Source organism: Saccopteryx bilineata, chromosome 3 (genome assembly GCF_036850765.1).
Source record: "Saccopteryx bilineata isolate mSacBil1 chromosome 3, mSacBil1_pri_phased_curated, whole genome shotgun sequence".
In the NCBI taxonomy this organism is placed as follows: Eukaryota; Metazoa; Chordata; class Mammalia; order Chiroptera; family Emballonuridae; genus Saccopteryx; species Saccopteryx bilineata.
The window spans coordinates 289,717,585-289,741,520 of NC_089492.1; the positions used below are offsets into that span (position 1 = coordinate 289,717,585).

Below are 23,936 nucleotides of genomic sequence, written 5' to 3' on the forward strand. Positions count from 1 at the left end.
TTTTACGTAATTCTTTGGTCAGGGACATTTTGGAGTTCGGTGGCGACTGCTCCGCCCGAGATCCAGGCAACCTGCGGCCCCGCCCCTCCGGCCGCCTCTCAGCCTAGGTCAGCACAACCCAGGCTGGGGCGGGAGAGGCGGGGCATTGGGGGGGGCGGTCCCTGGAGGGGAGGGGCTTCGGCGGGGGCGGAGCACTCCCACCAAATTCCGGCCCCAGCCCCGCGGCGCGGCAGTATCGCGAGAGCTCACGAACGGCGCGCGGCTCCTTTGCGGCGCAACGCGCAGGTGCGGCGGGCGGGTTTCCCCGGGCTACAGCCGGCGCGGTCGCCCGCTGCTCCGCCGCCCTGCGCCATGGCGGGCTGCGCGGCGCGGGCTCCGCCGGGCTCCGAGGCGCGCCTCAGCCTCGCCACCTTCCTGCTGGGCGCCTCGGTGCTCGCGCTGCCGCTGCTCACGCGCGCCGGCCTGCAGGGCCGCACCGGGCTGGCGCTCTACGTAGCTGGGCTCAACGCGCTGCTTCTGCTACTCTACCGGCCGCCGCGCTACCAGGTGCGGGCCGGGCGGGGTGGGCGCGGCCCCTTCCCCGGGGCCCGGGGAGGGCTCGGCTGGGAGCGGGGCCCCGTAGAGGGGCTCCTTCCCCCTGGCGTGTTCTGTAGCCGCAAGTTCAGGCGGCAGGGGCGACCGCGCCTCGCCCGGCTCGGGGGCGTGGGGCCCGGACGCCTCCACCCGGCAGCGGGGCGGGTGCAGAATCGCAGTCGGTGTTTCCTGTTCAGCAGCTGCGGCTGATGCGCGCGGAGTGAAGAGGGAGCGAGCCCACGAGTTCTTTTATGTAACTTAAGGTGTGGGCATCTACCTGCTGTCAAGTCGGAGGTCAGAGGCCCCGCAGTTACGTGGAAGGGGGCCGGGCACAGAGCCCCCCACTCAGTGCTCAGACCAGATTCGCTGCGGAAACTTGGGAGAAGCCTGCCAATAAATTAGGTTCACTAATTAGTTAACTCACAGCCCTGAATAAGAATAGCGACAATTCATAATGACAGCTAAAACTTATGTAGTCTTCCTTGACCCTTAAGTGCTTTACGTAGGTAATCCAACAGGCAGTTCTAAAAGGTGCATACTGTTATTCCCATTCTGTATATAGGTGGGGACATCGAGGTCCTGAAAAGTTAAGTAACTTGCCCAAGGCTACACCGTGGAGAGTGGTGAGCACGGGATTTGAACCCCGGCTCGCTCTCGGTGCCTGCCAGGGGCCTGCTGGTGGCAGGAAGTAGGATGTGTATGCTCGGGGAACAGGCAGGTGACTGCACTTCCTTTGGGTCTCTTTTAGATAGCCATCCGAGCTTGCTTTCTGGGCTTCGTGTTCGGCTGCGGGGTGCTGCTAAGTTTTAGCCAGTCTTCTTGGAATCACTTTGGCTGGTAAGAAGTACTCTGGGAACAGTGGGTTTGAGGCTAGGGTGGGTGGGTCAGAGGTTCAGTAGTAGTTATTTCATCAGGCCTGTGTTTCATCTGGCTGGCTGAAAGCTGGTTAGGGTTCTGTGGAAATGAGCTGTCTTCCACCTAGCTTCCTCTAGCTTGGACCTTGAGAACTTGTGCCCGTTGGCCACCTCTGTTGCAGGCAGAAACAGGTCTCCTGGGCACCCTCCCCACTGGTGCCCTCCCCTGCTGTGACATCCTCCCAGTGGGGAAGGTGCATCTTCATGGGCCTCTTCCATCTCTAAGTTCTGTTAGGTCACATCTAGTGCATCTGCCATGGCTAGGGTAGGATTTTTCCCTACACTGTGATTCCAGTCCCTTGAGCCTTCTGGTCCCCGACCTGGATATGAACTGTGAACCAGTGGCTTCCAGGTGAAAAGCTTTGTCTCCCGTTGTCAACACTGAACTGTGATTCTTTGTCACTGGAATTATTTCAGTATTTTAAATTTCTGTATGTGACATACATTATTGCTTTGTTATTTCCCACTTTTACGTTGACTATGCGGTGTCATTTTAAAAAGGCTGGAGATAACCTGTAACGCCTTCCTGACCTGTTTGTTGGTTGTTTTTTCCTGTGACATTCAAAAGCGCAGTCTCTTTAAAACCCTGCTTTCTGCAAACCTGAAGGAGGAATATGGGTGCCTGAGGTCCACTCTCAGACAGGTGACAGTAGGACCTCATCATAGAATCCAGGGGCAGTTTCATAGACCCAAACCTGTGCTCTGGTTTATAGCTCTTTCCTTACCTCAACTAACTGCTCTCCCCTCCCCCCTTTTTAAAGTTTTTTCCCCCAACAGTTCAAATTTAACCTCTCTTTCTTTTTGTTTTGCATAGGTACATGTGTTCCCTGTCATTGTTCCACTTTTCTGAATACTTAGTCACCGCCGTTAATAATCCCAAAAGTCTGTCCTTGGATTCCTTTCTCCTGAACCACAGTCTGGAGTACACCGTAGCTGCTCTTTCTTCTTGGATAGAGTTCACCCTTGAAAATATCTTTTGGCCAGGTCAGTGTGCCTTGCTCTCCCCTCTGCAGGGGGACATGTGTGGCTTCTGCGTGGGCTTGACGACAGTCATGTGGGTTCACCTGTCAGGTCTAATCTCCCTGAGTGATTTTCCTCTATCCTCACTGATCTCTTAATAGGGGATAGGGCTGTGGATTTCCCTTCTGGATTTTGCCTGGAGGACATGTTGACCTTTTGCTCGAAGTCTTGTGGAGGTAGTGTAGGCTGTGATACAAAGGCCCTGTCTTTGATAGCTGTCATCCTAATTTTACAGTCAAGAGGACTAGGGGGATCTATTAATTTTCCGTGGTTTGAGACAATTCATGGGAAGATTTTATTAGCAAAAGCCGCTGTACCAGGAACCTATCTCAAGTTGAACTTTCCCCAGCCAATTAAATGAAATGTATGTAGTTCCCCAGGATTCCGTTCATGGCCAGAGCGGGGAACACTGGGTCCTTCTCTGTTTCACTTAGCTGTCCCTGTCCCCAAGGGAAGGATGGGAACATATGGCGGGGAATGTGGGTGGATGGCCCATCAGCTCTTTTGCCATGATGCTCTAATTGAGTTGTTGGCACTTTAAATGGATGAATGGATGAATAGCACTGCTTGGGGGGGGGAGGGTTTGCTTATACTTACATTTTAATGCGATGGCAAATGCTGATTGGCCACTAGCATGTTTTCCACCGTACCTGTCTGTGGAAAGGTAGATTCATTTTAAATGTCCAAAGGGAGTACTTAGCAGTCCAGTGTCTCCAGTTGCCGTCTGTCGCCCTGTCTCCTGCAGAACTGAAGCAGATACCCTGGCTCAGTGCCACAGGCCTGCTGATGGTGGTCTTTGGAGAATGTCTGAGGAAGGCGGCCATGTTTACAGCTGGTTCCAATTTCAACCATGTGGTGCAGAATGAAAAATCAGAAACCCACACTCTGGTGACGAGTGGAGTATATGGCTGGTTCCGGCATCCATCTTACGTTGGGTGGTTTTACTGGAGTATCGGAACCCAGGTAGAGTATCACATGTTGACACCCATCTCCTTTAATAAGATTTTTCTTAAAATATATATTTTTAAAATATTTTAATTGACTTATAATTCACATACCATAAAATTCACCATTTCAAAGTGTACCGTTCAGTGGTTTTCAGTATATTCCTAAGGTTGTTGGTCCTCTTTAAGTAGGTACACGGGCTCCCTGTTATGTTTCAAGTGATAACTAAATAAACAGTCAAAAGAACCAATTTAGTCCTTAACATTTTTTTTGAGTTTTTAGTAACTTTATTTTCTAAAACTACCTCCTACAAGTAGGTTTCTTTCCCCCATACATCTTCACTTCTTTAAAAAATAAGTAGAAACAAAGACAAAAGCTTAACTTCATACAGGTTTAGAGTCAGCCAAATTCAGTTTTTAGAGTTAAGGTCAAAGCCCTTAATGTTTTACCATGTACTTGAAATCTGGGCACTCTAAATTTGTAAGCTTTTGGTGATTCTAGGTGCTGTTACCCCATTTTGGATCTGAAGCACCCCAGAGGGGTGAGGACAGAGACGGGGCTCCCTCTGAAGTGGCAGCTTAGCTGATTTTCATTAGAAGCTGCTATTGATGAGGCCAAGGTCATGTATAAGGTTTAATGTGATCTGTGGAGGTTGGTTCTATCTCAGGCTGCAGACTGAGCTTTGTTTCTTGACAGTTGTTTCTTGAATCTGTTCTCTGGGTTCCTGGAGGACTTGGCCAGAGAACAGGAATAGAGCATAGGGAACTTGCTGCTACTTTGGGCAAATCCTGTGTGGGCCCGGGCCCCCGCCCCCAGGCGTTCCGGTGCAGGCCTGCGTGGCCCGTGGGAACTCCTGTGACCTCCACTGATGTAGTAGGGGTAGGTTACTGCCTTGCATTTGTTTTAAAACTTGCATTTCTAGGGGTAGGGGAGGGGAGGGGCACAAAGAAAACCAGATAGAAGGTGACAGAAGACAATTTGACTCTGGGTGGGGGTATACAGCACAATCAAAGGTCAAAATAATCTGGAGATGTTTTCTCTCAACATATGTACCCTGATTTATCAATGTCACTCATTAAATTTAATTTAAAAAAAAAGATGCATTATACTAAAAAAAACAAAAACGCATTTCTGAAACTAAAGACTCCCACATTAACAATTATATTCCCTGAAACAAATTGAATATAGTTGAATCGTGTAATTTGCCATAAATGCTAGCTATAAACCTAAGTAAGGACTTGAGTTTTTTATACTTCTTTGACCATAGGTTTTTTGTTGTTTTTTTTTTTTACACTGTGACATAGCACACACGTGTGTAAAAATAGTAAGTCTTTCCTGAGACAACACTTGCCATTGACTGTGTGCATAACCTTTTCTACCTTATCATCGTCGTCATTATTATTATTATTTATTTATTTTTTTTTTTTGAGAGAAAGGCAGGGAGGGAGGGAGACAGGAACATTGAGCTGCTCTTGGATGTGCCCCGATCGGGAAACCGGCAACCTCCTTGCTCTAGAGCTATCCAGCCAGGGCTTAATTCTTATTGATTTAAATTTAGAGTCAGAGACAGGGAGGGGGAAGGGAAGGGAAGCATTCATTTGTTGTTCTACTCAGTTGTGCATTTGGTGTTTCCCGTGTGTGCCCTGACGGGAGATCGAACCCACAACTTTGTCCTTTTGTGACGATGCTCTTAACCGACCGAGCTCAGGGCCAAGCTTTTCATCATTTGTAACACTGCTTGTGGTGCATGGATTGATTTCCTGGCTCAGGAATGATTCAGCCTGCGATGAGGAGACCCCCACGCCAGGTCGTGCCAAGAGGCCACATATGTCTGCCGCTGTGAGGGCACCGGCTCTGAGGTCTCCGACTGGGCCAGTCCTTACATGAACATTGCCTGCTTGGCCTCCCTGTCCTCGTGAGTCTCCTGGGGACAGCAGCAGCCCCAAAGGCTTGCTGTGGGGCTGAGTGACTTACTGGTCAGTCATGTGCCAGGAACGCGGAGGGTGCTTGGCAGGCAGACAGCGGTGAGAATAAGAAGTGGAGGCTGTGTGCCCTGTGTAGTTCTCTCAGTGGAATCATCCACTTGGAGAAGACACACGTCCGGTGGGTCAGTCAGAGTGGGCACGGTGTGTTAGTGGGTCCCCAGCAATATAGGACGTTCCCCGAGAGTTAGGTGAGCTCTTGGCCTGGAGGGACTCTTAGATGGGTGAGTGCGCAGAACATTCTCAAAGGTGGGAAAACTGCGTGAGTATGAAGGTCAGAGGCTGACCAGGTGGGCGCAGCCAGTGCTGGGGCAGGGTTGTCTCCTGCGGGGCTGGTTGGGCCTCAGAGCTTTCTGAGCAGTGGAGGGGTTGATGAGAGCAGTGGTGTCAGATAGTTAGGTAGCAGTGATGAGGACACAGGCAGCCTGTGCAGGTCTAGAGACAGAGAGGCAGGCGGCTGTGAGGTGGGAGGGGGTGTGTTAGGAGGTGGTCACCCAGGACAGGAGGGTGGGGTGCACTGAATGAATGGGAATTCACTTGTGTGGACTGGAGGAAGAGTTGTCCTCACCCCGGCCTGAGGGTTGCCATCCAAGAGGTTGATCTTATCTTTTGATGTTTGGATGTCCTTCAGGTAAGTGGGACAACAGGACGTATGTGATAAAAAGCCACAGTGATGACTTGTTCTAATGTGGCAGTGATGGCGTGACTGCGCTCAGTGGTGCCCTGGCCACGGCACTCAGAGACCCTAATTGCGCTTCATATTTTGCGAGTCTCTCGGGCCCTTGGCGGGAAGTGCTGTGTGGGTGCTGAGAGCTGCCGCTTCGGTGTGCGGCATCATCCCTGTGACCCTGACCAGCCTCCTGTTCCCTGCCAGGTCATGCTGTGCAACCCCATCTGCGGCGTCGGCTATGCCCTGACAGTGTGGCGATTCTTCCGCGATCGAACAGAAGAGGAGGAAATCTCATTAATTCACTTTTTTGGAGAAGAGTACCTGGAGTATAAGAAGCGGGTGCCCACAGGCCTGCCTTTTATAAAAGGGGTCAAGGTGGAGCTATGACCCGCCGGGTGCCGCAGAGCCTCCCACTTAGTACAGTCCAGGGCAAAACAGCCTCTGGTTGGCTGGCCGCTCTGCAGAATGGATTTTTCTTGATCATTTTCTATGTCACCATTTACTCTTCTGGAATATATCACTCAAGACCAAGTGGTCAGGAGGCCTTAGGACCCAAGGACCCCACCCCCACTTCCTGGACTGATCTGCTCTTGGGTTGAATCAGGACGGGATGCAGAGTCAAGACAGACGAGGAGCAGACAGCAGCAGTCCTCAGCAGTGCCTGTCCGGGGCGCCCTGGGCGAGCCCTGACCAGCACCAGCTTTCGCAGGCTGTAACCAGGACCCCTTGGGAGAGGTGACCCCGTTGCTCTGAATCGGGCTTCTTTAGCAGGAAGGGGATGTGGGCACCAGTGCTTCTTAGCGTCGGAAACACACGGAACGTCTTTGACTGAAACACCGACAGCACAGCTTTACCCTCCTTGTTTCTGTCCTTAGTGCATGAGCATCTGTACTGTTCTGAAGACACTTGTAAGGCACTTTGGCTCTTCATACATTTAATCGAATTTACATATCTATTTTTTATATGTAGCAGTATAAATTCAGAGAGGACTCAGTGTTTATAGCTCCAGCTTCTATTGGGCAGAAAGGAAAGAGTTGACACCCAGACGATTGGGCCGAGTGGCTTTGTGTTACCAGGGCGCCCCGGCCAGGGAGCCCACAGCCCCTGCGGCTTCCCTGGGCTCTCCTGGCTCCTGCTCTTCTCCCAGGCCGGGTCTGTTATCAGTGACAGGTGTGTCAAAGATGCATTGTTTGTCCTTTTTCTAAGAAATGGCTTAGGAACACCTCTGTGCGAGGCATTGTTAAACACTGAGAAATACTGCTCTCCATTTACTTGGGTTTTAGTCTTGTGTTACCATAGCATACCATCTGTGTTCTGATTTAAACCTATTAACTATTGATTTCTATGTTCTCAAAACTTCATAGTCCCTAATGCCATTTCAAACTGTCTTCCAAAGGGGTTTGAAAGCCCACACCAGTACAAAATTCAAGGCAACTGGTCAAATAGAGCAAATAATCCCAACCCAGAGCTAGTCATATTTTTGTTTTTCAAGTTCAGGGAGAGTGGTTGGCTTTGAGTCAAACATAGAAACTTGAAAGACCCTCGTTTAATTCTGGACTAGACAGGAATGCGGTCTCGCGTGAGATCCTTCTGTGCACTTCTGCGGTGGTGCTGGGACGCGTGAATGTGAAGGCAGCAGGGGCCCTGGCCAGAGCGCAGCCCTGCTCCACGCCACGCGGTCGTGGAGGAACCACCTCATTTATCCGTGCCTAGACATCCCCATCTGTAGAATGGGGTCATACCACCTACCTCACAGGGGTGTTGTGAAGACTCGGAAGAACAACATCAAACATTTTTCATGCGTAGATGAGAAATGAAATGATGTTAACAGGATCTCTGTATGAGTTATGCAAAAAATGGACATTCGGTTAACTGGACCAGACACCGGAGATGTGTATTCAAAAGAGTATTTTGCCAACTCAAAACAGTATTAATTTCTAAATTTCATGGCCTAGTTAATTGCGTTATTATATATACCAAAGAGGTGTGCGGGTTCATCGATTGTTGGTGTGAGAACCAGAGAGACTTGGCCCTCGGGAGGGTCATGCAGTCAGACCGGCCAAGGCTGCTGCTGGTGCCCTAGGCTGTGGGTTCCTCGGGCATGAACACTCCCCGCTGGGACGTCAGCATGTCCTTACTCCGTGAGCCTGAGTCGGATTAGCTCTGAACCCGTTTTCCAGGCCACGCTTAGCGGAGCCAGCGTCACTTAGGACCGCAGAATGGTGGAGAGTAGGCAGCCTTCACCAGCTCTTTGAGGGAAACTTCTGCATGGAGCAGGCATGGGACCCAGCTTTAATGACACTTTCGGGACCCATGAATTTGTCTGTTTAATCGCTGGAGAGCAACTAATGACTGCCCCTGGCTCTGTGGGTAGTAAGTGTGAGGTGTTGGCTTGAATGACCTGTTCCTCCACCGGCTGGCTGGCTGAGTTCACTAGGCCCGGAGCTCAGAAGGCAGACCTGGGTGTCTGGACACTGACATCCTCTGCCACCTGGGCCTTGGCCTTCTGACGGGCTTTTGAGAGCAGGCCTGTGGGTGAGATATGAGAATACTCACACCCTCGGTGGTAATCCCAGGACAGCGGCCAGCAATTACTTAGGGATAAAGGATGAACTATTTTGGGACCAGTTTTGGCAAGTGACTTGACTTTCATCTGATCCTGAGGTCTTCAGATTATTTTTAACTATATAAATTTAGCAAGGCCGGTGCGCAGGGCAGGGAATCAGGTTAATAAGGCTCTGCTTTCTGGGTATTCCCCAAAGCTTTCTGGGCGAAGGCCACGTCTCAGTTCCCTCAAATTAAACTGTCGGGAGTTTTCTTTTTCTACTGCAGGTTTTAAAGTGTAGCTTCTTAAGCGGGAACAAAGGCATAGCACAGAACAAAGCTCCTTTGAAGCCATGTAAAAAGACACAAAGTTATACAGGGGTTTTCAGGCTGGGCTGGGAAGGCAGCAAGCACACAGCAGAGGGAAGGAGCAAGCCTGGCAGAAAGCAAAAGGCCGCCCCGCCCCCCTGCCCCATTAGCCCCTGCCCTCAGCCCCTCACTGATGTGAGCTGCTGCTGCAGCCCAGGAGTGAGCTTTATCAATCCCTCTCCCCATCCACTGAACAGTCTGAGTGAGGACCGACCAGGGGAAATCTCCCTAAACTAATACCTTGTATTAACAGATGAGGCTCAGTGAGGTCTGAGCTGCAGCTCATTTTGGTAGACATCCCTCCCTAACAGGTACAGGAAGCCACTGTCCCTTCTCTGCACTTTCTTACTGCCTTAGATAGCCGAATCTCCCACCATTTTTGCTTCTGTAGTAACTTGGCAAGAGGCAGCGACCCAGGCCTTGCCCACGTGGCTGGAGGCTTGCTCTCTGTCCTGCTCTGCCAGCTGGCCAGCTCCTCCTGGGCCTGGAAGACTGGCCGACGTCAGAAGCACTTGCTTTCTCTCTCTCTCTGGAAACCCATCCACAGCTAGGAGAGTGATTAACGGAGTAATTATTCTACTCTTTTACATGCAGAAATGTTTATTTAAATATTTTAAATTGGATTTTCTTTCATAGATACTGATATTCTTTCCAAATCTGAAATAAAACTATACCTGATTTCACTACTAGCCACAGTGTGATTGTATGAGGTGTAGAGACTCAAGGCCTGTCACGTCCAGCTAAGAAATGTCCAGAACCCACAGCGTGCACCAGATGCAGTTTGCTGCCTCCTTGATTCAGGTCAGTCCCTGCCTCTAAGCAGTCCATGATGCCAGTTGCCCCTGCCCCGCAAGCTCCTGTGGCAGTTTGTGATGTTTTGGCCGGGGGACATCAGTTCCCTGAAACAGCGAGACCAGGGGCGTCGGATGTTAACGGATCGACATGCGAGCCCACCTGGTGCGTTTGAACCACTGAATTCAAGATGGATCTTTGCCTAAAATGTGACTGACTCTCTTGGGCATAAGTTTGCCTCCAGAACTTGAAATCTTAGGTCATGTAGGTTAATTTTTCTTGTTTTAAAAAAGCGCAAAGTTCCACTTACAGAAGGGGGACTGTGGAGGAATGGGAGAAAAGCCGCTGCCTGGACTGCTTTCATGATCAGGGGAGGCAGGCAGGGGAGCCAGAAGGCACCTGTGAAGGGGGCAGGGTAGTTGTTACCGGGGTCCTCTCCTGGCACACAGGTGTGCTGCTCTTGGAGCTTAGCCCTGGCCGGGAAGGGGGATGGCTGGGGCTTGGGTCTCCCCCGTTGCTGAGTCAGTCAGTGCTTGGGTGACTGGGTGGACCCTCCCAGTGTGCCCGGTTAGCAGTGGGGCTGCGATTCAGGAGAAGCTGGATTCCTTGGACGATGGAGTCTTGTTGCCTAAGTTCAGAGCAGCACGTCCTCATGGGCATACGGATAAGCGCCCCTGGCACCAGGGAGAAGCTGGACCAGTCAGGGGCTTGAGGCTGGGTGTCCCCTCGTTTAACCTCGATGTGGAATGGGATTCGAGACTTGTCCCCCGTCCCCGTGGTGAGAACGGAAACTTGGTGCCATATGAACATAGGAAGATGAAGCCTAGCCCAAGCCAAAGAATCGGGGATGAGCACCGTGTAGCGAGTCTCTGGCTTTTACTGCTGATAAACGGTCTCCTTTTACCTTTGAAAAATCAGCTTGATGGGAACCACCTTTTCTTTTTCTTTTTTGAACCACCTTTTCTTAGTGTCCCGGGCTTGATGTGCATGTTGTAAGAGGCTCAAGCCCTGGAACCACGCCCCTTGGCTAAGTTGGGCGCTCCCTCCGAGGGGGGATGTCACCGCCGTTTCTTGCTTTGGGTCTGTGAGGGTCTTTGGTTTTCGATGGAGCCTCTTCTATGAGGCTGTTCAGGGTCCGGCTGTTTCCTCTGGGCTCTGAGGTCCTCTCTCTCTTGTCCATGACACCGACTGGGTCGCTCCTAAGGGAGCACGTGAATGTGAGCTCTGGCCCATGACGCTGCCCGGGTTCCCTGTGCCCCAGCGCTGAAATCCACTTGGGGCGAGGCTCTTGGAACGGGAGCCCTTTCTGGAAGGCACCGGGTGACCGCATCATCAGCCAGAGCTGGACGGTCTCCTGAAGGACTGTCACTTCATTTCTGACTACTTTTAGTTGCCCAGGCGGCAGCATCTTAGGCTCTCTGAGCAGGAGCTTGGAGTTGACACTCTCCTCCCTGAGCTAAATGGTGCCTGAAGGGGTCGGGGGATGGTGTTGATGCGTTCTCACCCACCACGGCAGCAGACCTGCCCACTCGTGACAGCTCTGACTTGACAGCCTCGCTCTCTGCCCCCCGACTAGCACATTTCCCTGAGCGCAAGCCCAGCTGTGACAGTGACAGTCTGCTGTGACATCCTCTTCTTCCTCTGGCAAGCATTTTGGCAAACACTGGCTGCAGTGAGGACAGCTGCTCTCACACAGAAACCATCCCCAGGGGAAGTGAATCTGGGCCGCGTGGCGTGTCAGGAGCCAGTCTGAGTGCTGGCAGCTCTCAGAGGTGTCGGGGTGCGGGCAGCCACCATGCACCGATAGTTAGAACACATGGGTCACGTCTGTCAGAGTCCCATCTGTCCCCTCTGAGTCACTGTCTGTGAAGTCCCCCTCCAGAGTACAACCATCTTTGAGCCCCTATTTCACAAACCGAGGCCCTGCTGAGGCCGCAGAGGGGACCACAGGGGAAAGGAGACCTGGAGTTCTTGCCTGTGGCCCACACTTGTCCCTGGGATGGAGCCGTTTGCCTGCCCAGGGTGGACAGGATCACTTTACCTGGCCTGGGTCTCGTCATTCGTGCTGTCTTCGTCCATGTTTTGCAGGTGCTCTGAGTCTTCGTCCACAGGAGCCTGGAACCTGCGGGGAGGGAGCAGAGCCCAGGGAGCTGGGAGGTGGCCTGGCCTGCCGCTGCGCGTCCTGAAGCTCGCTCTCTGCGCAGAACCAGACTGAAGCAAACGCTCAAGGGCCCCGCCCAGGGCTGTGGTCCTCCAGTACAGACTGAGGGCAGGGCTGCGGCCCTGGCAGGGAGGCCAGGCCCTGCTCTCCTGGAAGCCACATTCTGGTTGGGAAGGAGGCCCCCGCAGGGCCAGGTGGGGAGTGACAGTGAGCGGAGACCAGCTTTAAAATTGGGTGGTCTGGGGAGGCCTCTTTGTTGCCATTCGAGACCTGAGACCCTAGGACCCACAGAACAGTCTAAAGCAAGGACGTTCCGGGCAGAGGCTGCAAAGTGGGGGCCAGTTTAGCTTCTTTGAGGGAATGAAAAAATCCGTGGTGATTGGCATGTGATGAGGGGCTGCTGTGGTCAGAGCTGGGCAGGGAGGGTCCGGGAAGGCCTGTCAGGCTTTAAGAAGACCACTGGCTGTGTGACATGCCGGTGGACTGGGGGTCGGTGACAGTGGTGACTTGGAGTGGGGGCAGCAGTGAAGATGGAGCAAGTAGACTGAGACAGTCTAGTCAACAGGACTTGGGGATGGGTTGGATGTGGGGCGAGGGGAAGAAAGAAGTCCAGGATCTGCCCAGGCTTTTTGCTGAAGCACCCGGGTGATGGCAACGTCATTTACTGAGGCAAACCTGGGGCCGAGTGGCAGGAGGAGGAGATCAGGGTCTGCTGGCCCTGGTGGGGTGTGTGGTGCCCATGAGGCACCTGAGCAGACGGCTCCAACAGGGGCACCTGGAGGGGAGTCTGGAGCTCTGGGGGTCTGCGCTGGGCTGAGGGACTGGGGTCTTCTGTGTCGCTGTGGGGGCAGGAAGCCAGGGGCCTGGGAAGAGCCCCTTAAGGAGAGGGTGGAGGGTGAGGAATGCCCAGGACTGAGCCCTGGGAGAACACATCTGGGCATTGAGCTGAGGAGGCAGAGCAGCCCGAGGCTGAGAAGGGGAAGCTAGAGAGGCGGGTCCACGTGGGTGGACCATCTCAGATGCAAGAGAAGAGGGTAGCGAAGATGACAACACGGTCCACACGTGTGTGTGATGCTGGGAGGCCGGGCGGTAGCTGGGTGGTGGCTGGTGATGGGATGAGAGTGGACCTGGTGGGTGGGGCTATAGAGGGCAGCCAGCAGGGGAGGGGACAGGAAGGTGGCGCCATGGAAGGTGGTGTCATGGAGGAGAGCAAGGAGGCCTCCCTTCTCGCCCCAGACCTCCAGGAGCCAGGCCACAGCCTGAGCTCATTTCCCTGGGCTGAAACTGACCGCAGATGCCCTTTCCCTGCCCACACGCTCGGGCTGTGCATTGCCCCTTGCAGGCAGGCAGGAGCACACGCTACTTATAGCCAGCTTTCACCAAAGCAGAGCACACAGAAGGAAAAGCATGCGAGCAACAAGACTGTGCCTCGGTACAGGCTCACAGCGTGAACAAGCTGAGCAGGCTGCACCCAGAGTGTCACCCCCACCCAAAGGCACCCCAGGATAACCCCCATCCCAACTGCCAACAGCAGAGGTCAGTTCTGCCCAGGTTTGAGGTTTTATAAACGGAATCACACAGTCTCTGGAATCAACTACTGTACTTTGAATGTTAACTTAGAAGGAAACACCACAACTAGTCCTGGGTGGACAGGGATTTGATCAAAATTGTGCAAAAGATATGAGTTTAACCCCTCACATGACATGTAAATTGTCACTTAACAGGTGACTTGGCAGTTCTGGGCTAACATGGCAATTGCATACACACACATACACACATTCTCTCTCTCTCTTTCTCTTTCTGTCTCTCCAATTTTCCTTCTCCAAACTCGCCAAAACTAGTAAAGTGACCAAAACAACAAGGGAAAAAGACCTCTCTAGGTCAAGACCAGGAAAGGATAACACCAGCTTTGGGAATTGGAGAGCATGTTGACGCAGGAACTAGCAAACCTGAGACACCTGCGTCCAAAGGGCACCGCAGGCCAGGCTGAGGCCCCTCCTGGTTCACACCCCTGACCCCGCAGGGGGCCAGGAGCTGGCAGCAACAGGAGGTGGGGCTGAGATAGGGAGGGCAGTGATGGTCAAGATATCTACCCCAAGCCTGACCTGCGGTGGCACAGTGGGATAAAGCATCGACCCGGAACTCTGAGGTTGCCTGTTCGAAATCTTGGGCTTGCCTGGTCAAGGCACATATGGGAGTTGATGCTTCCTGCTCCTCCCACTTCTCTCTCTCTCTCTCTCTCTCTCTCTCTCTCTCTCTCCCCCCTCTCTCTCTGAAAATCAATAAAAAAAAAAAGAAATATCTACCCCAAGCAGCAGCCCCTCTCCCACCCACAGGAGTCTGAGGGATTAGTCTCTGAGAGGGTACAGCTCACACGTGAGAACTAGTGCAAACCAGAAAACCAGGGGTGCCTACAAGTGCTCCATCATGTGACCTTCCAGGAGGGAACTGGGCAGAGACCTACAACTGACATTGGGGCATTCAAGAAAACAAACAAGGCCCTGGCTGGGTATCTTGGTTGGAGTGTTGTCCTGATACGCCGAGGTTGCAGGTTTGATCTTACACCGGGCATGTGTAAGAATCAACCAATGAATATATAAATTAGTGGAATAACAAATTTCTTTCTCTCTTTCTCTCTCTCTCCTCTCTCTAAAATCAACCAATAAATACAAATTTAAAAAAAACCCAGCCTGGATCACCTAGAGTGAAGCATCACCCATATGATCAGAGCTTCCAGTCTGCCTCCATCCTAATATGAACAGATCATCAAAGATTTCCTGACATCTGAGAAAAGCCTTTAACATAGAAGATAGAAACCCAAACAAACAAAAAATAATTTGGAGGAAACAGACTTCAGGGAGGAAACTTAAAAAAACTATTGGCCTCAGAGAGGTAAGATCTCGTGTCTATGAAACAACAGAATGTTATGTAAAAGGAACAGTCAGGGTCCAAGAGACCTCTTGGAAATTAAAAAGTTTCAAAATTTAAAAAGCTCTAGGAATTTATTTATTTGTAAATGAACTATATGAATGGTTGGAAGATAAGTGAGGAAAGCTGTAGAAAAAAAGCAAAAAGACAAAGAGCTGGAAAACAGGACCAAAAAGGTAAGGTTAATCAGAGAGGGCCAACATCCAATAATAATCCCAGAAAAAGAAAAAGTAGAGAACTCAGTTAACAAGTTCAGAAAGAAACACGCTCAAACTGAAGCACGTGAACTTCCAGATTGAAAGGACCTAGCAGTCCCCAACCTAATGGATAGAAATAGGCCCTTATCAGTGTGAAGTTTTAGAACACTGGGAGCAGAGAGGATTCCGCAGCTTCTAAAGAGAATCTGTTAGGTCACATGACAAGGATTAGGAATCAGAAGGCTTTCAGACTTCTCAAAGACAACCTTGGGAGCCAGAGGACACTGCTGTGCATTGGACCTACCGGGCAACCAGCCCACCTTGGGACTGAGTGACTCAAGAGATAGGCACATTGAGGACCTGCCACCAGGACTTTTCTGCCACTGTAACACCTTTTGATGCCCATGTATGGTGCTTAAGAGCCTGGTCCAAGTTCTTGTCTAGACTTGACTTAGCCAGGCACAGAGAAAGTTCTACTCTCTGCTTTGTGTTCTGCTGCCTGCATTAGTCAGCTGAGGACCCTCATTACACTCCCGAGAAGTATCTTCTGGGTTGACCTACTCCCGAAGGCTAGGGGTGGGTGACTGTGTGCCTAGAAGCAGAAATTCATAGCAGCCCGCTCATTCTGTTTTTGCAGGTGTCTAGCACCTGGGCTGTCCAGGTGCCCAATGAAACCCCCATGACCTGGCCCACTGACTTCCGAAAGGGGCTCTTCCCAACATGTGGCATTTTCCCCACACACATTATATATATATATATATATATTATATATATATATATATAATATATATATATGTATATGTGTATATGTGTGTGTGTATATATATATATATATATATATATATATATATATATAAAAACAGTTTTTCCTTTTTTTTTTTTTGTATTTTTCTGAAGCTGGAAATGGGGAGAGACAGTCAGACAGACTCCCGCATGCCACCGACCGGGATCCACCCGGCACGCCCACCAGGGGCGATGCTCTGCCCACCAGGGGGCGATGCTCTGCCCCTCCTGGGCATCGCTCTGTTGCGACCAGAGCCACTCCAGCGCCTGGGGCACAGGCCAAGGAGCCATCCCCAGTGCCCCGGCCATCTTTGCTCCAATGGAGCCTCGCTGCGGGAGGGGAAGAGAGAGACAGAGAGGAAGGAGAGGCGGAGGGGTGGAGAAGCAGATGGGCGCTTCTCCTGTGTGCCCTGGCCGGGAATCGAACCCAGGACTTCTGTACGCCAGGCTGACGCTCTACCACTGAGCCAACCAGCCAGGGCCCTTTTTTTTAAAAAAAGAGACAGAGAGAGGGATAGACAGGGACAGACAGACAGGAATGGAGAGAGATGAGAAGCATCAATCAGTTTTTCGTTGCGCATTGCAACACTTTAGTTGTTCATTGACTGCTTTCTCATAGTGCCTTGACCGCGGGCCTTCAGCAGACCGAGTAACCCCTTGCTCAAGCCAGCAACCTTGGGTCCAAGCTGGTGAGCTTTTGCTCAAACCAGATGAGCCCGTGCTCAAGCTGGTGACTTCGGGGTCTCGAACCTGGGTCCTCGGCATCCCAGTCCAATGCTCTATCCACTGCGCCACCGCCTGGTCAGGCCCCACACACATTCTCAAGTGTCTTTGCTCCCCTGGGGACAGCCCCTGGTCTCACCTGGGCTCCAGCCGCTCCTTTACTTTGGCAATAGAGCGGACGTAGGGCGTGATCTGCTTGGTGATGGTTGTCAGGTAGGCATTTTCCTGCTTCAGCTGAAGAAGGTCATGGAGCTGGGCTGTGGGGGCCGAGGCCAGCGTGTTGGGTCCTATTGGCTTTAGATCCTTACTCTACAGCCTCCTACCATTGAAGTATCCCAACTATTTCCATAATTATCTCTTTAATTAAAGAGCAAGCTAAGACTCGTGAGGGCATTCTACTCACTGAATTCTGACCTCAGACACATCATTTTGGGGCCAGTTAGCAGCCGTGAGGCAGAGTCAAGAGCTAAGGGGAAGGGCATGGGGTTTTCGCATCTGGTTAGTGGGTAGCTGTCTTCCTACCCCTACTGGCACACGGGTTAGCTCCAGGATGGGCGCACCCAGCAGCGGCTGCCTCAGACCTTCATAAATCTCCTGCTCATTAGCCACCCGCTGATAGGCTTCCTCCCACATCTGAAAAAGAGAGGGAGTTGGACTTTGCACACACTGTGAGCTGGAATTTCTGTTGGTGGCACTTCTGTCTTCTGGCTACTCAGAGCCATGTGGCACCCCGAGCTCTTTCATGGTCCCAGGCAGGAAAGACCCAGGTTCCAGAGCCTGCCACACCAGGCCTCGGGGTACTGGCCAGTGTCCTCTTTCTCCCCCTTCCTGTCTTGGGGTAGCCTGTGTGTCTGCTGACAGGTGGGCTGCAGGCAGGGGAACTAGGACCTCAGAAGGGGCTACCTCCTGGAAGACCGCTCTCATTCCCTCCACCGAAGCGTACTCCGAGGTGATCTGCGCGTCCACCTGCAGGGCCTTGTGAAGAACGTCTCCCATGATCTCGGCCTTGATGAGCGCGTGGTGCTTGGTGAGGTCCCGGTGCAACTCCTGGACCTGGTCCTTCAGGCTCTGCGTCTCTGCCTGCAGGTGCTGTGGGAGAGACCGTGCATTCCGCAGGTGGAGTCACTGCCAGGGCCTCGGGGGAGGGGGGTGGCTGGCTTCCAGGGTGGTGGGGGCTAGATTTGGCCACCGTGCCTTGGTGAGGAAGGGGTGGGGCCTTTCTCAGACCACAGGGCCCTAGCGGGCCCCCTCACCCGGTAGGCATCCTCATAGTGGCGGCAGTGCTCCGTGAAGGGCGTGTCCTCGCCCTCTGCCAGCAGCACCTTGGTGCTGATGGACCGGTGCATTGTAGACTTTTGGACTGGTGACCCCAACATCTTCCCCACCTGGGAAGGGCAGCTGGACACCACCAGCACCTTGGGACCTGAGACCGCTGTTAGCCTGGAGAGAGAACCAGTGTAGATGCAGATGGGGGCAGGGGCGGGAGGGTAGCTCCCCCCCAACCTCCCAGCGCCTCTCAGCCTTCACACCTCAGGCTGCACCCCAGAACCATCACGCGAGCTCCAGAAAAGCCTGCTGCAAGGACGCACCCAAGACCAACGACATCACAGTATTTTAAATACTTCCTCCCAGAGTGATGTCAATGTGCAGAAAGCAGTCCAGAAGAAAGACATCAGGGCTTGCCCCGAGTAAATGCTGTAAGCCCTCATACACACTGGGGTCCCGGGCCCTTGGCACTGGCATTTCTCCTAACTCCTCCCAAGACTCGGGCTCACTAGAGTCCGGTGGGGACGTCAGGCCCCACCCCAAGCTGCCCCTTGCATTTGGCGCTGAGGCACCCCAGCCCGGGAGGCCAGGCTGCAGCGCAGTTGGGCAAAGTCCGCGTCCTCCGCGTCCTTTCTGTCCTCCCCTGACCAGGCTAGCTTCGGATCCGTGCGCCCCCGACGGGCTACCTCCCAGACTGCACCCTTGCTCTGCCGCCTGGCGTCGTAGACGCAGGGGCTCGGCGAGCCAGTTAGGGCAGCGCTCCGCCTGTCCCGGCCTCTCGCGTGCCCCACCCTGCTGGGGAGACCTTGTTGCTTACTTGTTGGTACTGCCCCCGGCACCCGCCGCCCAGCGCGGCCCCGGCATTAGCAGCGGCTCCAGGCAGCGCGCGAACTCGGCGCGGTGGTCGCTGACGATCTGGGCGGGGAGACAGGTCGTGAGTCCCAAAATCCAGCGGGCCCCATCCCAGCCTCATGGGGCTCACGCGCACCTTGCTGCTCTGCGCCGGCCGGAGGCGATGCGGCCGCGTGGCGATGCTCTGCAACCTTTCCATCAGCTCCTGCGGGGTAGGGGTGGGGGTGGTAGTGAGCGGAGGCCCCGAGGGCAAATCTGTCTTTGGCACTTTACATGGTGTTGGAGGCTCCAACCGATCCCTGGGACTGGCTGGGAACCCCTACATCACCTGCCTCCAAATCCACAGGAAAGGCTGGGGTGGCTGGATACCAGTAGACACTGCACTTTGGGGGAATAGAGGCTTTGCTGTCCTTTTAAAAGGGACTCAGCTGGCCCCTGAACGGTTTGTAGATGGTGGCCTGGAGGTAAGCCCAGAGACCCCGGTACAGCCTCCAGGTGACAGGCTGCCAAACCCTGAGGTGGCAGTTTCAGGTGTGCAGGGTGGATTCCTAGTGGAGAGGGGGAAACCCACCGGAGCTGGGGCTACTCACATAGCCCAGGTCCAGGAACTCGGCCATGTTGGCCAGGCTGAGGAAGGAGGAGCAGATGACCAGGTGAACCTGCAGGAGGGATGCTGCTCAGTGCCTGGCCTGGGAGGAGGCCCTTGAGGCAGGGGTGCCCAGGCCTGCACCCCTGACCCCCTTACCTGCAGGGTGGGCAGCAGAGTGGCCAAGTGGGACAGCTGCTCCTTGAAGGCTTTGTCCTTCTCCTCATACTGGCTAGGGGAGGGGTCGGCAGCCTCATCTCCAGAGGGAGGGCTGTCAACCCTCCTAGGGGGCCTCAAGACCTTTCTCTGCCACCCTCCCTGTGCCCTGAACCCCCCTGTCCTCCGCACTGGGTGGATACCTGGATGTTTTACTCCCCACGGTAGGGCAGGGCTTGCCCAGGCCCGGGCTGTGAGCCACATGTACGGAGGCCATTGGGCAGGGTGGGGACCCCATGCCCACTCACCTCTGCACAGCCTGCAGCAGCAGCGCTTTCCTCTCTGCCAGTGTGTCCTGGGAGGGACAGGTTGCTGCAGATTGGGCACACCCAGCCTGGCCACCTCCCAGCACTGCCCTGGGCTCCAGCGCTCACTGGTTAGGGGGCCATCTTTCCAACCTGCCAACCTGAGACCTGAGCCAGGGGCTCCTTCTGGCATCCTGTGGCCTGAGAGCCCCAGTGCCCTCACCTTAAATGCCACCTCCTGGAGGAAGCCTTCCCTCACCATGCCCACCACCAGCACCGGCTGCACAGGCTCTGGCCTCCCTTCTGGAACTTTCCTGTCAACTGGATTAACTTTTGGAAAGCAGTTCAATGCCTGCTGCCCTAATACACTGGAAACTCCACAGGAGCTCTGAGTGGCGTGCCCCACACTGTGCGCCCGCACCGAGTGAGAATGCTCAATGCTCAGCCCATGTTTGTCCCGGTCCCCACCACCCCGCACCTGCATGCTGCCGAACAGAGAGTGGATGGCGGCCTCCTCCTCAGCTGCGCTGCGCCGCACCTCCTCCACCATTGCCTGCAGCATCGCAATGGCCTCCCGTGTGGCCGTCTGCAGGGCCTTCACAGCCTGGGGACAGGCGACTTCAGCCTCGTGGGCGTGGGCGTTCCCAACCCTGTCCCTGAGGCGCGGACACCCGTAGCTCACCAGCACCGCCTGCTCCAGCCGCTCGCAGCCCTGCACGTAGGCCGACTCGAGGTCTACACAGTGAGCTCGGCTCTCCCTACGGGGATCCTGCGGGTGAGCCCAGCTCAGCGCCCCTCTCCCCCCAGCCCCTTCGCCCTCCGCTCCCTGTACCCACCCCTGCATGTCCCGGAAACAGCGGATGCACAGCAGCGACTTCTTGTCAGTGGAGAACATGATGTAGGGCTCCGCGTGCAGCGCTGCCGAGGGGGCTGTGGTGAGGACTGGGGCAGTGCTGGCCCCTGTCACCCTCCCCTCGCTCCGTCCCCACCCCGCGCGCGCCTCACTCACTGCACTTCTGGAGCATGTCGCGGCTGCGCTGGCCCAGGGCCACGATGTCGTGGCATGAGAACATGCGTGCCCGGTGCGTCTCTTCCCGGCAGCGCGCGCACAGCGGCTGCCCGCAGGTGTTGCAGAAGTACGTGGTCTCAGCGTCCTGTGGACCCAGTGCAGGCTCAGCCCGCGCACCCATCCGGAACCTGAGCCAGACCACCGCCCCTGTGGGAATGGCAGTCTCCGCCTGGGGCAGGCGGCTGCTCAACGCAGCCCTTTCCTGCCAGGCGTCTCCAAACTACAGCCCGCAGACTGCATGCGGCCCCCTGAGGCCATTTATCCAGCCTCCTACCGCACTTCCAGAAGGGGCACCTCTTTCATTGGTGGTCAGTGAGAGGAGCACTGTATGTGGTGGCCCTCCAACAGTCTGAGGGACAGTGAACTGGAGCCCTGTGTAAAAAGTTTGGGGACCCCTGCTCCCCACGTTCTAACATACCCACTCTACAGATGAGAACCCTGAGGCTTGGAGGGCAGGTAAGAGCTTCCAAACGGGGCAGGTACCGGGAATGGGCTTGGGGAGGCAGGATTACATAGGACTGGGGCGGGGGCGGGCAGAAACTGCATTTGCAAACTATTTTACCTACAAGAAAAATTGTGTGAAGACCTCTCAAGTCCCCCTTGTCATTCTCAATAATAACCAAATGGCAAATGGCGGTGCCCACCCTAACCAACCCTCCCTAAACTGAATGGCCTTGACCTCTGCCACTGTCTGGCTACTGACTCAAGTAAGTTACTTGTTCCAGACCTTAGTCTCCCCACCTGTACAATAGGGCCCACATTTGGGACCTAGGATGACTTAAGAAGGTGTTGGAGGACCCCCTGGTGGATAATGCTCTGAGGACAGGTTGGGTACACTCTGCCAGCATCGGGCCCCTGCAGCCTGCCTGGCACCCTCCCCTCATTTTACCCCCCCCCCCCCCCCCCCCCGCGCCCCTGCCTGCTTGCTGCATTCCAGGTCACAGTTGGCACAGTGCACCACCTCCAGGCCATCCCCGGAGCTGTCCACGAGGAACTGCAGCAGCCGGTCCACTGGAGGGAGCCCGTCAGGGCCTTTCACCACCGTCTGGTGTCTGTGGAGAAGCTGTAGCCAAGATCAAGATGCCCCTGCCCCACGGTTCCCTACCCGTTGCCACCCCCACCTTTCAGCCTGGAAGTAAAAATAGGGCTGGAGGTGGCGCGTCCAGCAGGCTGGCATCCGCTACAAATATCTCAGCCACTGCTCACACAGACCGGGTACTGGGTGAATCCTGGGAGGTCAGGGGGTTGTTGATTTGGGGGGACAAGACAGAAACCTGCCCTCAATCCCCTCTCATTGCATTGGGGACATTTATGGCCACGCTTGGGTATCTTGAGCCAGCATCACCTGTTTATGTTGACGAGAAGATTCAGGGACCCCCTTCCCACATACACACACGAGTGAGTTACTGGGAGTGTCTTCACACAGGACTGAGATCGGGTACTCCATCTTGTAGCAGTAAGTCTCCACATGATGTGCGCTCTAGCCCTGCCCTTGCCCCTGAGTTTCTGTGAGAGGCCTTGGAACCGTAACCCCAGGCCTCGGTTAATGTGACCTGCAAAATGGGCAGGAGCCCCTACGTTCTCCCGCGTAGAGGTTCGGACTAGCTGTGGCTTTTCCCATCGTCTCTGCTGGGCGTCAGAGCCTTGCCCTCCCCGCACCTAGGTTACCGCCCAGGCGGAGCCAGTCTTCCCTCCCGGGGAGGGGGTCTCTTGGGGCTTCGGGGCACTCACTGGCACAGCGGGCAGGCAAGCCGGCCATCGACGGCGCGGCCGCGCAAGCAGCCGGCGCAGAAGTGGTGGAAGCAGTCGAGCAGGCACGGGCGTTCGTACTGCGTGTGGCACAGAGGGCACACGAGCGGGTGGCCGCTGGCAGGGTCCAGGGTGCCTGGGTCTTCTAGGGGCGTGAAGATAGCTCCCGACATCTACGCGGATAGCGCAAGGCGGCGGAGGCGCGTCCGGCGGTCCGAGCCCAGAGCTTCAAGCGCCCGGGGCTGGGTCTTGGAGCGCAGGGCGCAGGGAGAGGGGGCAGGGAGGCGTGCGGAGGGGTCGAGCCGGTACCTGCGCTGCCAGCCTTTCCCGCACCCCCGCCCGCGGTGGCCCTGGAAGGTCAGGCCGCTGGACCTGGCATTGCTTCCTACCCAACGGCTAGCCGCCCATGCCTCCACCTCTCCCACCAACCGTCGCTCCCACCCCAGGAATTCCCCTCCCAGTGTCCTCTGAGTGACCTGCAGGCGACACCCCTTCTGCGCTGGGCCGCACCGTTGCTCGGATGCGGTGTCCCGGTCCACTAACCCCAGGCTGGCAGCTGTCTCGCAGCAAAAGCCAGGACCAGTGTTCTGCCGGGGGGTCCGGCCAAGACTACGGCCACGGCCACTTCCACTTCATCCCCAGTCCGCGAGGAGGAGAGGCGGGGACTCTGCGCCTGCAAAGGACCGCGCTGCACGAGGGCCCGAGGCTCGGAGAGAATCCCGCCCAGGAAGACAGAGCCCTGAATACGCAGCCGCAGGAGCGCAAGGACCTTTACCCAAAGGACTTGAGCAGGGACAGGGGTGGGTTCGCGAGGCCCCATTTCCTCTACGGCCAGTTGGGGGCGACAGAGAGCAGCGGACGCCCCCTTCACAGACGTCCCAGTACTGGCGAGAAGGCGTGAGAAGGCTTGGAATCAATCCCGTGCCTCCCTTTGGTTGGTTGGGGGTTCTTGGCCAAGTTAATGACCTCTTAGAGCCTCTGAGTTTGGGTAAAACGGGACAGGCCTCCCAGGGATGGGTGAGACATTCATGAAGTGAAATGCGCACACTAGGCTTCCAAATAAGTAGGCTCCAACCCCATGCTCAGGCGAGTTCCCAAGGCCGGTGGGGTGGGGGAGGCTCCGAGCCTTTGCTACACACCCTTCTGCCCTTCTAGGCCCGGTGAGCGCTGTTAATCCCAGTGTGACTTTCTCCAGACTGTCCTTCATGCCTAGGTCATGATCTGCTTTCTTTGCACACTGAGCTCTGGGAAAACGGCCTCTGTCCTTGCCCTTCTTGAAGTCAAAGAGTCAAGTTCAGAGCCTGACCCACGAGAGGTGCTCAATAAAGTCTTACTCATTAGTTAGAAGAAAC

The 23,936-nt window shown here is 54.7% G+C and overlaps 2 protein-coding genes across 4 annotated transcripts; one reads left to right on the top strand and one right to left on the bottom strand.

Moving 5' to 3' along the window:
• The first annotated feature begins 255 nt into the window (after window positions 1-255).
• ICMT (isoprenylcysteine carboxyl methyltransferase) lies at window positions 256-9,700 on the top strand. The gene is made up of 5 exons (XM_066270606.1): window positions 256-546; window positions 1,322-1,410; window positions 2,302-2,471; window positions 3,253-3,470; window positions 6,309-9,700. Exons 1-5 carry the CDS (start codon window positions 352-354, stop codon window positions 6,489-6,491), a joined length of 855 nt encoding a protein of 284 aa, XP_066126703.1. The 5' UTR covers window positions 256-351; the 3' UTR covers window positions 6,492-9,700.
• Window positions 7,317-23,478, bottom strand: RNF207 (ring finger protein 207). Of its 3 annotated transcripts, none has more exons than XM_066270604.1 (17): window positions 22,567-23,478; window positions 21,755-21,887; window positions 20,776-20,920; window positions 20,603-20,684; window positions 20,449-20,524; window positions 20,245-20,370; window positions 19,770-19,816; window positions 19,310-19,378; window positions 19,048-19,102; window positions 18,856-18,924; window positions 18,685-18,782; window positions 17,855-18,041; window positions 17,505-17,690; window positions 17,162-17,234; window positions 16,741-16,858; window positions 11,851-11,931; window positions 7,317-11,008 (listed from the first exon to the last, which is right to left on the bottom strand). In XM_066270604.1, the coding sequence occupies exons 1-17, from the start codon at window positions 22,755-22,757 to the stop codon at window positions 10,837-10,839; spliced, it is 1,908 nt and encodes a 635-aa protein (XP_066126701.1). In that variant the 5' UTR covers window positions 22,758-23,478; the 3' UTR covers window positions 7,317-10,836. The 3 variants fall into 3 exon arrangements, with proteins under 3 accessions (XP_066126701.1, XP_066126702.1, XP_066126700.1); XM_066270605.1 differs by lacking the exon at window positions 19,048-19,102 and adding an exon at window positions 19,465-19,537 and having other exon boundaries at window positions 17,183-17,234; XM_066270603.1 differs by lacking the exon at window positions 19,048-19,102 and adding an exon at window positions 19,465-19,537.
• Between the last annotated feature and the right edge of the window lie 458 nt (window positions 23,479-23,936).

Coding starts and splice junctions, on each gene's coding strand:
- RNF207 (XM_066270603.1), bottom strand. CDS start 22,757: ATGTCGGGAGCTATCTTCACGCCCCTAGAAGACCCAGGCACCCTGGAC. Junction 21,888..22,566: donor CTTGCCTGCCCGCTGTGCCA/GTGAGTGCCCCG, acceptor GCTTCTCCACAG/ACACCAGACGGTGGTGAAAG. Junction 18,925..19,309: donor AGTTCCTGGACCTGGGCTAT/GTGAGTAGCCCC, acceptor CCTACCCCGCAG/GAGCTGATGGAAAGGTTGCA.
- ICMT (XM_066270606.1), top strand. CDS start 352: ATGGCGGGCTGCGCGGCGCGGGCTCCGCCGGGCTCCGAGGCGCGCCTC. Junction 547..1,321: donor ACCGGCCGCCGCGCTACCAG/GTGCGGGCCGGG, acceptor GGTCTCTTTTAG/ATAGCCATCCGAGCTTGCTT. Junction 1,411..2,301: donor TCTTGGAATCACTTTGGCTG/GTAAGAAGTACT, acceptor TGTTTTGCATAG/GTACATGTGTTCCCTGTCAT.